This window comes from Hirundo rustica, chromosome 1 (genome assembly GCF_015227805.2).
Source record: "Hirundo rustica isolate bHirRus1 chromosome 1, bHirRus1.pri.v3, whole genome shotgun sequence".
Lineage (NCBI taxonomy): Eukaryota > Metazoa > Chordata > Aves > Passeriformes > Hirundinidae > Hirundo > Hirundo rustica.
Genome location: NC_053450.1, coordinates 83,207,413 through 83,225,958, shown reverse-complemented (window position 1 = coordinate 83,225,958; position 18,546 = coordinate 83,207,413). Strand labels below are relative to the sequence as shown.

Sequence of the window (18,546 nt, the reverse complement as noted above, 5' to 3'; positions counted from 1 at the left end):
TTAGAGTTCAATAGTGTGAGCTGTAGCAATGAAAATGCACAAACTTGGCACTGTATTCTCACAAATAACCTAAATTTCTGCCTTAATCCAGAACTTTTGTTTTTAATCGAACAGTAAAATAAATATTACTGCGTGTTTATTGTGACAGAGTATCATGTGCATGGTATTTTGAAAGCCAAGATGTCAGGTCTTCTCTCCTTTTACAAGTTAACAACAAGTTGCTCATACAATATTTCTCTGCAGTCAGCTCAGAAAGCAGTGTCATGCAGATAGCTGTGGAGAGTTAACATTATCATTCTAACTCAAAGTTTTTGTCTTTTGACAAGATGAAAATACTTGTTTCTGTGATTTGTTTCTGCAACAAAGGAGAATACTTCCCATGGTCTAAAAGAGAAATGAGAGCATCAGAGGAATTGCATTTCAGTATCTGTGGAGTGTCTTGACTCTGTCTATGCAGTTGCTCTCTGCGCTTAATGCAGTTAAACAGGAGCACACAGGTTTAATACATTTTGTGTAGCCTTTGGTTTGATACTAAATATATTCTAATATCAGTATTGTCTCTCCTATCACTACTTCTGATTGTTCTTTCTTTTTTTAACACCAGGTACTTACAGGTTTAGTTTTTATTTTCTTGCAAAGCTTTATATGATGAATAGGAAAATTAAAAAAACCCCCACAAAACAGTACTGTGGAAATTTCCATGTTATCTTTGTTATGTGAGCAAAAACCACCCCACTAACTGGGAGGAGATAAACTAGTGCTTGTAAGGCTTAAGGGTAATGATTAATTGATTAGATAAACCAATCTTTTTCTATTACTTTTTAATTTAAAAGTACTGGGGTTTTTTGTTAAGTTCTTATTATTTTAAAATTATTTTAGATTTCTTTTAAATTGTCTGTGTGAAAGCTTTTACTGCAAGCTCTGTCTGTGTTATTTTTTTATTACTATTTTGATTGAAACTCAAGCCCTGCGTTGTAAGCACCGTTCATTGATTACATCTGCTGCAAAGTTGCCTCTTTCTTCTTCTGCAAATATGTTGCTGTTCATAAATTTTCTGTATTTTTTTTTTTTTTTAATTTAAGGTCCTTCACTTGAAAATGATTCTGTTTCTTGTCCCAGATATCACTTCATGCCGCGGTTTGTGAGATTTCTTCCAGGTAATGTTTTATTATATAGCTTTATACAAATTAGATCAAAAAAACTTTTTAAAAAGCCAAAACAGAAAACACTCCTATCCCCCAGAAAAAACCCTCCACAATAAACCCCTTTATTGCAAGTGAAATAGTTCAATCAGTACAGAGATCTGGTACTTCTACCTGAAGTCTTTAGTGCTTGCTGCAGTGTGGATGGTTTATTCGGAACTGGAATTCAGATAGGCAGGCCAAATGTTTCAGATAGGCAGGCTTCAAGCTTTTGTGTGTAGTCATTTCAGACAGTGCTGGGTCCTCCTTGGTCTGTGATGGAGCTGTGGCATTTGAGGAGTGCTGTTATCTGATCTTGCGCATTTCATGACCCCCTGCTCTTCAGGGGGGGTTAGATCACAATTCTTGATGTGCAAGGGTCAGCATGGTTGGCACCCCTGAGCACATGTTTTTCTGATTGTTTCTGCATCCTAATGCAAGCTTAAACCTTGTAGCAAATAGTGAAAGACAAAAGCCATCATTTCCAATGCAGTTCAACCCTGGCCTGCCAGCCAAGGACAAGATGCCATGAGCAGCATTGCGCTCGTTTTGAGCGAGCAGCTTGCGCAGGCATTTAACGCATCCTAAGACACCAGGGCAGACTTTCAATTGATGTAAATGTCATGGCTCCATTGAAAATGTGTCCTGCTGAGATCCTGCCAGTGGTTGCTCCAGGAGGGTTGTGTGGACAGAAGGATGTGTTTCAGCCGTGGGGTTTAGGGTGCAGATGAAACATGGAACAACCTTCATCAAGAGGGCTGTGACCTGGAGATGCTTTCTGGTCTGGGCTTTGAAACTTTGTTGGGATATTAATTACAGCTAAAGCAAAATGAGTTTTGGCTTGTTACTGTGGAGAGTACTGATGGCTAGATGACTGTATTTCTAATTGTTGCTCCTTCCTGGATACACAGCACTGTTCCATCAGAAGCAGAGCTCTGAGGCTTGCTAGCAAACACTGATTTGGTTTCGCTGAAGCAATTTACAAAATAAGCCATCAAGCCACATGTGGCTGATTAACTTGACCTCTTCACAAAATGAGAACCAGTTTGTCCTGCCTAGTTTGTGTAGCTTGAGGGTGCTTTCCTGTTCAGGATTTTGATATTCTGATTTATTTTTTTTTAATTAGTTTAGAAGTCAGCTCTTTCTGTGCTGTTGTGTTGTTTACTGATAGAGAGAGATAGGTCTCTATAATATGTATTCCTGTGTGCTGCTGCTTCTTTAAGGTCCCGAGCCTTCTAACTATTTTCTGAAAATGTCTTTTTCCTGATATTTCTGCATATAGAGTTGCCTTTTAGCATCTTTTTGACAAGTTTTTTTTTTTTTAATCAAGCTTTCATTTTTTTCTTGATTATTTTTTGAAGTATCCTTGAAGATTTTTTAATTTCCTTCAGGTATGTTTGCAGAACACTTCTTACATCTAATCAAAGAAGATGTTGGTGCATCAGATCTCCACACATCCATCAGCTGTCTCTTTAAAGATAGGAATGAATTGCTGATTTCCCATCTCTTCTACTTTTTCTTTCTTACTTTCCTAACATTGTCTAAAAGTAATGAGGTTTGGGATGTCAGGTTTTCTATGTAGATTTACTTAGAGACAGGCCTTGGGGTAGCTCTGAGCTAGTCGTATCAGGTTTACTGAGACGCATAGCATGCAGAACAGTTGCTGTATTGTATTCATTTTCACAGATTTTTATGGTGATAAATATATTCAGAGAGTAAAAGACTAGAAAAACCACATTTGAGGTCCCCAGTGCTGCATATTCTGATTTAGAAAAAAGGTCTCTGACTTTCATTAGTGCAGCCATCTATAGCAGCCTGTACATAATCTTCAGTGGATGAGGATACACTTTCATTTTAGTTACTGGTGGGTGTGGGCTACCTCTTGAGTAAGAGTATAATGCAGTTGTTGACAAAGAACAGTCTTGTAAGTGGAGTGCCCCTTTAATTTGAAGGAAAACTTTGCACATTTAAAAATCTGTCCCTGTAGCTATTTAGAAGTATTTTCTATTTCCAATGAGGTTTGGGGTTATTTTCCCCACGTAAGATTCCCTCTTGGAGTTTGAGTGAGTTAGTTCTTCTGAGAGGCCAAGCTACACCATTGCCTGTCGTAATTTCTGTGCAGTAGTGCTGTAATCCCAGCAGAAATAACAGAAGGGCTTGGTTCCTCACATATCTTGTAGAGGAGATCGTCTTACACTGTGCTGCTGTTTTGCAGCAGCTCTGCAAGGCTTTTCCACTGTGCCTGGGATCACACTTTGTGTCCTGTGGTGTCATCCCCCATATTACTCTAAGGTTTTACTTCTTGTATGTCACCATTTCTCTTTTGTGGGTGTAGTGATAGAGAGAACGTACTCAGCGACTGGACCAGATTTTCTGCTCCCTGAGGGACGGAAGTCAGCTTTTGTGTTCTGTGGGGCTGAAGCTTGAAGATTCTTCCATACCTGCTAATTAATACTGTTATTAAAGGAGAGAGATGTGTGCCAAAATTAGGGCATTGTGGGAATGTGTGGTGATCACTCAACCTTTCCTGTTTTCATATTCATGTCTGTGGCTGGCTACCTGAAGCCAGTCAGATTATAGTGTCTTCTTTTGTTACAAGTGGCCCTTGTGGTGCATTTTTCCTGGAGTCTCAGAGGTATTCAGTCATTTTCACATGCCCTTGATTCATTTAGTGGCAGGGGACAGCATGAGGTTCTTTAGTCTTCATTGCTGCAGTTATAGCATGTAAGCACTACAGATGAGTTTAAAGTGCAGAGATAGCTTACTACATTCATCCAGAAGTATCCTGTAAAATTTTGAGTGTTCTTGAAAAAAGCCGCATAACACCTAAAGGCTTTTTAACTGCTGTTCTGAAAGAATGATAAAACTGTGAAAAGGAAGATATAACTGGACAACATAACTGGTTGTTCTGCTTACTCATTTTAAAGTTTATTCAGGCAAGTTAGAAACTTCAAGTTTACAGTACGATGGAACTGTTACTCTCACCACCATTACCGTTACCGCTTTAGTTTAGCAAAGTGTTTATGCGTGTGCAGTATTCATCAGTAAAACATTTTCCTTCATATTTCTCAAATCACTTAAGCATTTTGCATTTTATTTTGCTCATACAAATGGTTTGTGTTCTGCGTATTTTCTCTTATGCTCATGCTTTAGGAGTGAATCTCTGAAATGTGTTTTTTTCCTTTATGGTTTTAAGATGGAGGAAAAGAAGTACTCTCAATGCATCAGATTCTCCTCTACTTGTTACGATGCAGTAAAGCTCTGGTGCCTGAAGAGGAGATTGCCAACATGCTTCAGTGGGAAGAACTGGAATGGCAGAAATATGCAGAAGAATGCAAAGGGATGATCGTTACCAGCCCTGGCATGGTAGAACAAATAAATAATTCTTTGGGTTTTGAACAATCCAATGACACGTACATGTCTTCTTTCAGAGAGTTTGTTACAGGCTAAATTAGAACAGGAAAAGGTGACCAGAGGCAGTTGCAGATTGCAATAGGAACAGTTTATTGACTGGTTGCAACCCTGAACTCTCATCTGCTGCTGTACTGAAGGGTGTATTTTCAGATGAGCACTGTTTCAGTGTGAATGTTAAAGGGTACAGCTGTATTTTCTGTATGTAAATCTTTCCTGTTTTCTCAGACGGTCTTTATGTGCATTCTCTTTTTCCAGACACAGCACCAGAGAAGTAGTAACTATTTGCTATTTACTCTCCTCTTCCTCTTTTGATCCCCTATTGACAGATCTATTTAATGTGTGCTGTCCTAATACTGCCTTGACTATGGAAAAGGTGCCTGTTTCTGCCTGTAGTTTTTTTCCACATTGTTTCTGTGTTGCTCTCATTCACACTGAGGAATTTTGTGTACATTAATTAATGCCAGTATTAATTTTCAGTGCCTAATTTGAAACCCCTGTGGCTTTATTATTTTTGGAACAATTGGTATTTTAAAGGACGTGTTCTCAGAACACAGCTCCTTTCAACTCCAGTGTGTATGTGAATTCAGCCCATTATTTTGACTTTCCCTTTTAAGAAATGTGGGTCACAAGAATAGATGAATGTCCACTAAAAACTGCAGAGCTGTATTTGTATAGTTTGGTCAGTATTGCAAAAGGGTATCTTTGTAGTAGAGGCATATTTTGGACCTAATATTTGAGACTGACATGCAGCTTTCTCAGTAGTAATACCTTTCTTTTTCTGATTTCATTTTCCTCCTTTGCTCATAGCTCAAATTCTTAGGTTCTGAAGAAAAAGTGTAACTTGGTACCATGCCTAAGAAGAAATTTAGTTTTTCAACTAAAAAACCTGTCTCCAATCTGCAGCCAGGGTAACATGCTAAATATGTTTTTCCTGTTCATATTTTTAAGGATGGCAGCATAACATTAGTAAACTACTTAATAAGGTAATAATAACTTGGGTCAGATAGTTTTCCCCTTGATTTCACTCGGAGTGAAGTAAAACTTTTAAAACAACAAGAAAATTTGGCTGTTTTTGGGAAGATGAAATACAAAAATACATGTGAACTCTCACTATGGAAAATTCTACCTCAGCTGCTTTAAATCATTGCTAAGTCAGAATCCCATAACAGAAATCGTTAGAAAATCTGAACAGACTTAACTTGCCTGTGATTTCTGTGATACAAGGTAGACGCTGGTCCACAAGTTGTCAGAATCTGAATACTATACACTCACATAACTTGAGTTATTTTGCTGAAGATATGCTGATTTCAGCTAGCTGAAAACTCTCTTTTTTGTTTGGCATGAAGGAAAGCATTTATGTTCCTTCCTTGTGTCACGGAACTCTAAATGTCTGTATGTACAAAGCAGTGTCATTTGTGAGCTGTAGCGTTAATTCGGAGATCTTGTGTGATTTTTCACTGGCAAACTTTGCATTCTACAAGGCAGTGCTTTTAGAGATATGTGGACATCAAAATATGTAAACATAAAAGAAATCTGTAGCACTTTGAAATGTCATGTTATAACTGCATCATTAGAATGCGTTTTTCCTCTCAAGACTGAAATGACATTCTTAGTTTGTGGATTTTTCCTGTACATTGCAGCATATTGTACTGATTATGAATGTAAGTGAAAATCAGAGTATGAAACTATTGCCTATGCATTTTACAACATTAGAAGATAAAACAGTTTTGTTGGAGAGACAATAGGAAACTGTTTTAGAAAATGACAGCTCTTCAATTCAATTATGCCCACTTGACACAACAAAGTAAAAACACTAGATTTTGTTTTGTTGCACAGCATCTCTTCAGAAATGATAATTCCTCTTGGGATCAAATCTGATTTTATGTGTGTGTTTTATTTTTTTTTTTCAGTGGGAGGTGTATATATATGCAATTTGGAGAAGGGAAAAAAACTTCAATAGGATATAAATCCCACTTAAACAACTAACAGTTGTTCAACATTATTTTAAATTATTTCACTTACTCATGGTGTTTCAATAGTTCAATGAAACTTTGTGTTGCAATAGATTTAGAAGTTCACAATTTTTAGTCATCTTTCATACTTCACTCTTCCTAAAATATTGATGGCTTTTTCTCATTACTACATAGATATTTGTATATAACACACTTCTGCATGCTATTTCATGTTGTGTTCTAATGTCAGCAGAGCCTTGGTTGATGAGATTTGGAGTAGGAAACAAAAATAACAGGTTCTGTTAGAATTTCTTTGGTTTTGATGCGACTTTAAAGGCAAGGTTGTGATTATTGGATAGTCCAGCAAAGCACTTTTAAAAGAGCTCAGGGATAAAGCTGTGGAAGAATAACATCTGATTTGCTTGCATCCTGTCTTCTGGTGTGCGGTTTATACTCGATGTTGCTGTATGTTGCTGTTTGTTCACTTAACCTTCAGCAAGGGCACTGGAGAGGAGGCTGGTGTTCATGATGAAATAAAAAAGCATAACCCAGCTACGCCCCTCGCGTAACTGTCAGTGAGGGAGCTGTTGTGATTAAGTCTTGGAGAAGTTCTTTTGTACTGGTTGCTGTCAGCCATCTGTGAACAGCTGTGTAACTGAGTGACAAAATGCAGGGCAGTGTCATGGAAATGAAGAGGAGTCTGGTTTTGAGTGGTCCCGAGGTAACACATCTAACACAGACCCTGCTATATGTATAATGAAAGATGTCCTTTTCACACTTTTGAGTATCTCATTGCCTCTGTTTAAGTATCTAAAATGTGTCTGCTTTTTTTTTTTTAATGTATTGATTATAATCGGTATATTGAGTACAATTACTGTTTAATATTCTTTTAATATCTAATTTTGCTGACCTGCTTCTCAGAGGAGTGGTATATCAAGGCTGCTTTTTTAACAGCTACAGAGATGGGAGAAGTTCCTCAATTTAATATTAGGAGTGGGGATAACCAGCAAACAACTTACGAGAAGATAAAAACTTCTCAATCTTGTTTTGTGCAACCTGCCAAAAAACAAAAAAACAACTCCCCAAAAATTAACTTAAGTTAATCCTTAAAAATCAGGACTTTAAGCTCCTGTTTAAGCAACAGCATTCGGTCTACTACAAATCTTGCCCATTATTTTCTTTAAGGCTTTTTTTGTTCTAATCCTTTTTTATAAGAAGTGCTATGGGGAAGATCTTTTCTTACCTTTTTTTTTTTTAAATTACTTTTTTTCTGAAACTAGCAGCTTTAACTAAGTAATTTTAAAAATTCCCCTACTTTAGTCAGTTAACTCCTAACTAACCTAAAACCTAAATTTTTTTTTTTTTTAGCTGGAGAGATGTAACTTTATTCTAACTTTATGTTCAGTCATCTTGTCTAAAGGGAAGCTGATAAGCATTTTCCCTTGGAAAACATTTCTGTGTCTGAAAGCCAAGCTTTTAAGTAAGATTTTGTTTTTCTAAAATAGAGTGAAATTGTGGCCATATATAGAATTGGCTTTGCTTATCCGTGCAGAAAATTATTCCTCCGAACAGTTCTACCAAGGTGGTTTGAAGGGTAAAAGCTTTGTTCTTGACACAGTTTTTATTGTTTTGTGAAGAGAATGGTGGGAGCTGTTTCTGTAACACTGAAATTCATCTTTGAGTGCGTCTTTACAGTGCTAAATGAGAAGTTCTGAAATGCAGGTAACTAGAAGTAATGCCCTTTTTCTGAAACCTAAGACAAGCAAAATATATTGCCCTCATCCAGCTGATTGCAAAGTGGGAAATAAGCAGGCACATTACAAAGCAGCTTGACAGGTAATGGAGAAGTTGTTTACTTGGAGACAACTGTGCACCTTCAGCTGAGTTTTTAAATATGCTGGGCAAGTGATCAAAAGCTCTGTGAGCAGCATGTCTGCTACAGTGATACGCAATTACTTACTCTCTGCGTTTGTAGAGCTGAAGCAAAACTTGCCTTCTTTTGCACTGTCCTTTTTAACAATACAAAGAACTTCTGTTTTGAGCTGTAAAAAGGGCAAAAGTCTCCTCATTATACAAGACTGTATTCCTCCTTGTACACATCAGCCAAGGAGCCTTTTCTGAGAGTAGCGTGACAGATTTTTTTTTGATGCGGTTTAGTCAGTGTGATTGAACGGATTTAAGAAAGCCTTCACTTGCTTTGGGAAATCATGAACTAAAATTAGAGAGGTAACCTGATCTTAGCAAACTGCTCAGGCATGCGGGTTCTTGGATACCAGAATGCTAATCCTAACTTTTATTTCTGGTGTGATGCTTGACCAGAGAAAGTTGTTTTAAGTTCTTGGAAATAGTCAAAGTAAATTTCCAGATGTTTAGAAATAAAATTAAAAGGCCTTTTTGGTTTTTTTTGTTTCTCTTATTGCTGTTGCCAAATGTTTGTAATAGTATTAATGATTAGTTTAATGTGCATCTTACTAAGTTTGAAATGTTGTTGCTTCATGTTTCCGGGATAGTGTGGGCTTGAGGCAGTAAATTTTCCATGGAGCTGTTGTCAATTTAGTTGTATTTTGTTTTTTTTTCTCCTAGAAACCCAGCTCAGTTCGTATTGATCAACTAGACCGCGAACAATTCAATCCTGATGTAATTACTTTCCCTATTATTGTGCACTTTGGGATACGACCTGCTCAACTCAGTTATGCTGGAGATCCTCAGTAAGATGCTTTTCCTTCTTTCTTTTGTTCAGAACCTCATTACCGTTGTCATTTGTGCCTTAAATAGGGCTTGGTTATGTGCTTAGTTGAGTCCAATATAAAGCTTAGCGCTTATGACATTGGACACAGGCTCCTGCAAATTAGAAAATAAAAGGAATAAGTTTTTCCCTGGAATAATAGGGATCTGCTGAAGTAAACATGCGTGCAGTATGAAACTTCTTAACCTGACGACAGCTTTTCGGGGTCCAACAAAAGGTGGTTCCTCAAGCTCTACGTTATTTCTCTGAGAGGCCAGTGGTGGGTTTTCATAGAAGAGTGTAACAGGAAAGCAGGGAAGGAGAAATAGTTACCCAAGCTTTCTAATGTCTGTAGCATATGGACTTCTGAGCTAGAGGATGTATTTATGTCACTTTGTTAAACAGCCCTGAATGGATGTTTCTAAATTTCTCAAATCACTGTTTGAATCTTTTTATGCTACTGACAGAGAGAAAATTTCAGGTAATCACTTAACCAGTACTATTGTGCATCATATGTAAAAGTAATTAGTTTTATTTCAGAGCTGCTGCTTGATTGTTTAATTAGATGTTCTTCAGGTCTCACATCTAATAAGGAAAAATATAGCCATTTTCTGTTTGATTACTTCATGATGTTAGTTTCTTGCATACTGCCATATCCTATTAAATCATTTCTTTCTGTGCTTTGAAGGATCATGTCTACATAGTGTTTCCTAGCTTGGGAGCTCTTGCACCCTGCTGCTTTTCTGTGCTTTTTATATCCTGACAGAGTTTGGGAGGAATGTAGAGAAGAAGTGGAGAGGCAATCAGGACTTAAGGCTGAGCAAGAAGTGCTGTTTCACTGTGGATTGATGAGGGGATGCAAAAGTGATGATTGGATTTTGTTCCCAATTCTTTTCTTAACCTCTACCTATTTCAGGGAATTCTTCCAGTAATTGGGATTCTGCATGATGACAGTATTAAGCCTGTCTCTGGTCCATGTGTAGTTAAGGTGGTCTTTTTCCTCAGTGCAGTGGTTTAGGAATGGTATTCACCAATTCAGTACTCCCACTAATAAGAGAAGCACAAGCCACTCCCTTCCCCTTCACTGAGAGACACAAAAAGGCAGAGATCACGGGTTGAGAGAAGAATGATTTACTGGAAACAGCAATGAAACAAGAAAACAAACAGCGACAACAACAATACTAATAACAAAAATGTAGAAAGAGAGGATGATTGATGTGCAAAATGCTCAACAGATCCGCAGTTTTGAGGCCCAGGCACTCATGTGCATGTATGGCAGTTGTATTCTTTTGCAACTGCTTGCTGAGAATTTTAAATCCAACATGGCAGGAAGTGGTAATATTGAGTGCTAATCCACATAATAAAACTGGTTATTTTGGCTTTGATCATTAGTGTTATCTTTAAAACATATCTCTTTATCTTTTAGTTTTCTTGTCCATCAAGAGGAAATAGAAAGTAGATCCCAAAATATAAGGATTATCTCTACTTTGATGCTGAATTAATTAGTATTTGTGAAGTTGTAGTGCTTTTCATTGAAAATAGTATAAAGAGACAAAAAAAATTCTTCCACACTTTTTTTTTACCTTAAAATTCCCTTGTGGGTTTGTTTTGGGTTTTAACCTTGGAGCTGCTTGCAGAACATAGGTATGTTTTGTTTTATCAAAGTAACAAAGCGTTTTTTTTGTGAAGGATGTCTGTGGTGCCATCATAAATGTCAGGCTTAACTCTGGTGTATGTGTGCCCAGAAGAGATTTTCCTCTAATGTGTCTCTGTGATGTTCTAATACCAATTTTTTTGTAATGGTAATGTGTTTATTAATGCTCAAACTTAATTGCAATAACAAAGCTTATTTCACCCTTATCAATACTTGTAGAAAAATGTGTATTGTAGATCACAGTTTCAGGTTCTTGGTTATGGGTTGAAACTTCCTCAAGGCATTTTTTCTTTCTGTTTTGGTTGATTTATTCATTAACACTTTTTTTTTTTTTTTTTTTGGATGGTGATTTGTTAAAAATAGATGTGCTATTCTGCACATTGCAAAAGTGCAGTGAATGAAGCATGAGAAAAATCTATGGATTGACCATTTCAGATGTGTTTGTAGACTGAAAAAATACCAGTATCTCCAGAGGCAGAGAGTATACATTGAAGAGTGCTGCAGAGAAATAGCTGGGGAAAAAATGCCAATAAGAAAAGATTTAAGTGTCTGTGAATGTGGGATGCTGGGAAGATTATGAAATAGTAAAAGAGCTGCTGCTTCATTGACTGCTAAGCCACTAACATGAAAACTTCCTAATAAAATGAAACCGCTTCTCTGAATTATTGCTGAGGAGGATCTTCTTTTATGATGTAAACACAAGTAAAAATTAACTTGGGCAAACGTCTTCCTTCTGGCCTCTAATTCCCTGCTTCCTATTCAAAGTCTGATTTACAGGTTGTCCTGAATACGAAGGTTACATTTTGAAGGTAGCATTGTTTCCTAAGAACACAGGGTCCCTGTCATGATTCTCTTTGTTGCTCCTCCCATTGTAACTTTTGAACCTGTTGGTCGATTGCAGCTGAATATAATGGTGAGATGTTGTTTTCAAATGGACTAAGTTCGTACAAATTTGGTGAAAGTTTGTGTTAGATCCCTGAGGGACTCCCACCAACAAAAATGTAATTGGGGTTCATGTATAATTAGACACCACCAAAATAAGAAAATGCTAAGATGGTTGGAGAAAACCAGAAAAATATGCGCCAGTCACAGAAATAACTTGAATTGCTCTTTCCATTCAGCACAAACCGACAGGGAACAAAACTTTCAGTTCATTGTTCATAGAATAGCTTCTTGTTGCATGTGACTTGTAGAACTCTTCCTCGTGTGCTTCACAGATATATTTGAGCTGGTGTAAGGACAGACACTTCCTGGGGAAGGGTGCTGCTGCTTTGCAGTGAGTGATAGGTGAACCATGTGGAGAGGTTTTCACCTGCCTGAATTGAGTTTAGGGGCAGGAAGGTCATCTCAGCATGCAGAGGTGGCCCTTTGGAGAGGATGGGTGGTTACCTGGGAGACCTGGGGTCTGCCCCGATCTTTGCTGTTCTTTACCTCTCTCTGCACACTAATGCCTCCTCTCTGCTTCTTGGCCCACCCTGCTCGAGCAGCTACCCAGGCACGGTCACCTCTCGGAAAATCCTTTGAGATGATTTTATTTCTGTAGCAAAGAGGTGCTTGTAGACATTCTTTGTGTACGTTGTCTGCCCTATTAGCAGCTGATGTGTTCCTGATGACAAACAGGGAGGGACTTCTGTTCCCTGACCAAAATGCTTGTTTTCTGGTTTTGTCCTTCAGATACCAAAAGCTGTGGAAGAGTTACGTGAAGCTGCGTCACCTACTGGCTAATAGTCCCAAAGTCAAACAGGCTGATAAACAGAAGTTATCACAAAGAGAGGTATTCTGAACCTTCCTATGACTGATAATTGAGCACTGTAATTCGGGATGGAATAAAGCCATATGACTGCCCTATTTATGGAAACAATAGAAATCTTTTACAAAAGATTTTCTTTCCAGACTCTTTAACACAGATTTTATTTTTATCTATGCTTGTTGTTGAATGAGGGGTTTTTTTCTCCTTTTTTCAGCTGTCAAACTGCGGCAAGTTTTTTACCCAATTATAGAAATTATTGTTATGGAACCGTAACTTCTTTATAGCTGTTGCCATTAATTGTTTCAAGAATTAGCATAGAGAAGGACTTTTTATTTCATAATGTACTTTTAACTGGCTCATAATTTTAAACACTTCTCTTCTGAGATAAAAACTGCCACACTTGTGTGCATAAACCATAATTTATTAGGTGGTACAGTGACATTGCTAAGGATCTTTTGACTTGAAATCATCTGGTTGTTGTATGATAGACAAGATATTTTTCTCTGTTTTTTTTTTTTCCCACAACATGATGAGCAATAAGCATTTCCTAAGTGCAAATGCTCAACCAATTGGGAATTAAAAGCAGAAAAACAAAGACTCCTAAAGTAGCCTAAACCAACTTATTTCTATAAACCCTTGGACTGAAACTTTGAATTTCTCTAGTGCCTGTCTATGGGGCACTCTCCATCTGACAACCTGTGTAAAGACTACATAGAGGAGGAATTAACTTCTCAAGTACAGGATGGTATTTCATTAAGTGGTGGTGTATTTTTATTTATTGATTAGAAACACTAATTATTCATAAAATCATAGACTACCCTGAGTTGGGAAGGGCCCATGAGAATCATGGAGTCTGACTCCTGAGACTTCCCCAGTTTATTTGGGAAGTCTCAGAAATTGCACTTTCAGATTTACTTTTGGTTGCAGTAAGTGTTTGATATATATAAGATTGCACCTGGTTATTTCCATTGTTACAAAGCATAGTATGCTATTGTGTGAGCAAGAGTGTTAATAAGCATTTAATCAGCATTTTTATTTAATTTAAATAAGCCCTTGGCTTCTTTGCTTGTAAATGAAAAAAAAAAAAAAAAAAAAGAAACCAAAAAACACACAATATTGTGACTGAACTGTGCCACAGTTCTAAAGAAAAAAAAAAAAGATTTGTCCTTACAGGAGATGATTTTGTTTGCCACAACTACACACACAGGCAGTAGAAGATTTTTTTATGGGCATATTTTCATTAGGGGGGAATCGATGGCCCATTTGTGAAATTGTAGCAGATTGTTTGTAAGGGGGTGATTATATTTTGCTCCAGAAGATAAAACATTCCTTTGTTATTTGGCACTTGGTATGGACTGCTGATTTTTTCTAGACTGTATTATCTAGGATAGCAAGTTTTACAAGTAGTTTGCTGAGAGGGAGGCATACAGCAAGAAACTTTATGTGAGGATAATCTATATATTTGCCAGTGGAGGTGTCAGTAACTCAGAAGGAGCTGTAGGACTGTATCTGATTGGCACATGGGCTTTTAAAGATTATGAATCATATATTATGTAGTGCTTCTGAGCCAATCAGACTGAAATACAGCCAGGTCTGGCAAACACTGTAGCACCTTTCTCTGGGAAAACTCAATGATGTGCCTTCGACAATGCACAAGGGGTGCAGTGCTGGCAGCATCTCTGTTCCCTCTGCCATCAGTCATCCACCACTGTGAAGTTGTACAATAATATTATTTGTGACAAGGTCATGCCTGGGGCTTTGTTCCTCTAACGTAACTTTGAGCATTTACAGCGGCTGCATAAATTAGTACCTGAAGGCTCACTTTGAAGTCAGTGGAGGGAGAAATGCATTTTTGAAGCCATTTATCCCTTTCATTGAATATAAAAGGAGCTGGGGCTAACTAGCATCCTACCCTAGACACCTCTTTATTGAGATGTCTGAGGTTTGATGAATCTGTGTCTGGACAGATGCACCTGCTGGAGCTACTCTGTGAGTCTCTGCAAATCAGAAAACAGAGCCTGTTTCTGCCCAGATAGGCTCACAGGGTTCAAACTGGAAGCTGGGAAGAGACAGCTTTGAGCAAGCACCCTGTAATGGAAAGGAGCAGGAGAGGCAGGATAAGTTGCAGCTTGGAAGAGCTTTGTGTTCTGAAGAAGGAAGAGCACTGAGGGGAGTCTTTACAGTTATTTCATGCTGTTTGGAGAGCTTGCACACCCCAGGGCTTTATAGTACTGGAACCAAGAGATTCTAATCCAGCGCTGATTTATTTTATCTGGTTTTCTTTAATTTCATTTTTACAGAAAATATTTTCTTCTACGCTCCTGTCAAAATCTTTTAATGATTCTGGCCCTTTCATGATTTCTAGACACAAATTGTTTGCACACCACCAAATAGCTAGTGGTCAAGGTAAAACATACTTTAATTTTTTTTTATTAAAATAAAATTACTAGATTTCAATCAGCATAGTCTCCAGGACTAGTGAATGCTGTCTCCTTTCCCAGACTGGGCATAGTGACATAGCTGAACAGGAGCTGTTGCAAAGTAGCCAAGATGACAAAGCAAAGCCTGTTTTTCTCCTCCTGAGCGTTCAAACCAGGAGTACTCACAGTGGTGGACATGAATGAAGAGGTTCTTTTGTACATCTGGTAAAGAAAGTGCTTTCATTTGAAGGACTTTACCTTTCTTACTTATGTATCATCTTGGATGTATGAGTTGGACTGATTTGTCATTTGCATTAAAAAAATCTAGTCACCTCTCTTTTCTCCTTGGTCTACCAAAATCCCCTGTCTACGCTGTATTCCAGCACATCCATCAGTCTGTGGCTGGGGGTTATCAGATCTGTACCAGCCTTAGAAACTGCTCACCAAAACTGAACCTTACATGGGTATTGTGAACGTGCTGGTGTGTGCATTGCTGTAGCAAGTTCTTCACAGGAGCTCTGTTCTCTCCCCGCTTAGGAAGCGCTGCAGAAGATTCGTCAGAAGAACACAATGAGACGTGAAGTGACTGTGGAGTTGAGCAGCCAGGGATTCTGGAAAACAGGGATACGCTCTGATGTCTGCCAGGTGACTGAACTGGAAAGATTTTTCTTGATATCTGCCATTTACCTTTGCAAGGGTTTGTTCTAGGCTGAAGAACCAAATGGAAATGAATACCTCAGTAATATCTGTTGATCTAGGGAGCTATTCTAGTGTTCTGTCCACGCCTTCTGTATGCACAGAAGGTAATTTAAAATTTTCTGCCAGGGGTTGATTAGTGCAAGGGAGAGAGGTTAAGCATGGCCGGCTTGAGGCTGGAGGTTTGCCAAATGTTGAGTCTAGTGTGGAACTCTTATCAACAGGCATGGTTTCAGATATTTTAATTTTAATATATTTTTCTATTTAGATAGCTTTTAAAAACACTCCAAGTTTTACAGTAAAGCATGAAGAATTTTATTTTTTTTTACTTGAAAAAAAAGTATTAAAAAAGCCCACCACTACTAACTTCTGGATTAAAACACGTGAGCCTCAGTGGAAAGATATGTTTCAGATAATCTGTTTCATATGCATGACATCTCCAAGGAACATATCTCTGTCAGTTCCTATTCTGAAGCAGCTGACAGCCACCAGCTTTGTGATATGATAAAAATAAGTTAAGTTTTTATTTAATTCTGTATTAGCAAAATTCAAGTAGTTGTAACAGGCAAATAATTATAGTAGAGATATACTTGCATTATTTTCTTAGCTGTTGTTTTGGAGATGTTATTTAAGAGTTAAATGCATATTAGTTTAATAATGTGAAGTATAAATTAGGGGGGTTGCTAGGCGAGGGTATAGGTAGAAATTCTGTTGTAATCTTAGAAATCTGGTCAGGCCAAAGGGGGAAATTCTAGAGTGAGAGAAATGCTAGTAACTAAAATTGCTTTTCTTCTGTCTGAAATATTTCTTGTGATTTTACTATTGCTTCTGAAGTAGAATAGTGGCACAGCATCTCCTCATAGAGCTGAGGAAAATTACAGCCCTTTCCTAATTTTTTTGTTGTGAACTGTATCTATTTCTACAGCTTAAGTAAACAGTGTAAATTTCCAGTTTAGGCACTTTGAAACTGTTCCGTATTATTTGTAATATCTTTTGTGATTCATCTCCTAATGTCTTGAATATTCCTGTTTCATTTTGTTGACGGACAGCAAAACACCAAAGAATGATAAGAGTAAAACTATTTCACAATTTTTGTGCCCATCTGCAGCTGTAACATCTAGATCAGCCAGTTCTGGTATGAGGGTCCTTGGATTTGATTTCTTTGAGAGGCCAAGAATAGGCAACTGTATGTCTCTAAAATGAAAGATTACTGCTGTTGCTACATGCTTTTTCCCAGATTAAAGAACACTAAAACTAAATATGCATAAATCAGCTCTGGGGGCAGAACTCAAGTGCAGTGATTTAACATTACTGCTTTTAGAAGCATTGCGGCTTAGAAGATTGAAACTCTCTTAAGTCGCTCGTGATAGCTTATACTTGCTCTGAGTTCCATGTAGCCTTAATGACACTGGTCTTTGCTGTCTTGGAAATGAACTGCTTGAAAGGGGAGGAAAAATGGTGAGTGGAATGTTCAAAAAAAGTGTAAAATGTCCGAGTTCTGACAGGCTCACGTGAAGTTACCCACTATATCAAGTGCAATACTTGGCCATTGAGCTGGGCAGCACTTAATACCCAGTGTGGCAGGATCTGGCCATGCTGAGAGGGTTCCACCCCTCTCCACCCACACCATTGTTGCTGGTGAGCCCGCAACAGCAGTGTAGGGTTTAGCATTTCATGAATTCCAAAATATTTCAGCTCACCTGCTTCCCCTTAGTAGCTTCAGGTCAGGAGCACCTGCAGTCCTGAGGGATGATGGCACTGTCTGGGGGCACTTGGAAGAGTCTCTGCCTTGCTGTGCTAGCTGCAGCAAGAAAAGGACATGCTAACTATTTAAAATCATACATATTTCAAAGACTTCTCTTCTAAGGAGATAAATACATGAAACATCAGAAACATTGAATAGCTATAGTCCAAGACATTGATTCAATCAATCAATCAATCAGTAGTTAGTGCCAAGAAAGCAGCATTTTGTCACTATAACTTCCAAGAGTCAAATTAAAGTCTTCCTGTGTGCTCCCAGGGGTCTGTCAATTCTTTGTTCACTGCACCACAACTGGTAAAAGTCTGAAACTTAGTATTTCAGTCCTCAAATGAAGCGACACATTGATGTAAGGAATGTAAACATTCTTTATTGGTGTAAAGAATGTTAAACGTTGCTTGAGGAGCCTCTTTCTGTCTAGTACAGGCGTACATAGAGCCAGGGAAGCAGAGTTGTCCTGTGAAACAGTTTCAGGTTTGGTTGTTTTGGTGTTTTTCAGTTAATTCCTTCTGTGGAGGAACACATAGGAAGCACACCTGTACAGTTTATATGGAGATAAAAGGGATGTTCTTACAAATTACCCCAAAACAACTTTATATGGCAACAAAATAAAACTTCACCTAGACTTCCTAACTCTGCTTGGAGTGGTTTTATATTTCTCTGCCATTTGGAGATCCAGGGAGTCTTTTTTCTTGCTTTTAGCTGGTTATTTCATCTAAGAGAAAAGGACCAGGGAGGAGTTCCTAATCAACAGCCAGCTGAACATGAGCCAGCATGTGGCCAAGAAGGCCAGTGGCATTCTGGCCTGTATCAGCAGTAGTGTGGCCAGCAGGAGCAGGGCACTGATTGTCCCCCTGTACTGGTGGCACTGGTGAGGCTGCACCTCAAATCTTGTGTCCAGTTCTGAGCTCTTCACTGTACAAGACAGACATTGAGGTGCTGGAGCGTGTCCAGAGAAGGGCAGCAGAGCTGGTGGAGGGTCTGGAGCACAGGTC

The 18,546-nt window shown here is 38.2% G+C and overlaps 1 protein-coding gene across 5 annotated transcripts in view; it reads left to right on the top strand.

Moving 5' to 3' along the window:
* DROSHA (drosha ribonuclease III) overlaps positions 1-18,546 on the top strand; it is a 73,394-nt gene that overhangs the window by 23,381 nt on the left and 31,467 nt on the right. For all 5 annotated transcript variants that reach the window (XM_040064872.2, XM_040064890.1, XM_040064898.2 and 2 more), the window contains 5 exons: positions 1,083-1,157; positions 4,378-4,547; positions 9,131-9,255; positions 12,601-12,700; positions 15,634-15,741. In XM_040064872.2, the coding sequence (XP_039920806.1) occupies positions 1,083-1,157; positions 4,378-4,547; positions 9,131-9,255; positions 12,601-12,700; positions 15,634-15,741 (578 nt within the window). The remainder of the gene's footprint in view (positions 1-1,082; positions 1,158-4,377; positions 4,548-9,130; positions 9,256-12,600; positions 12,701-15,633; positions 15,742-18,546) is intronic.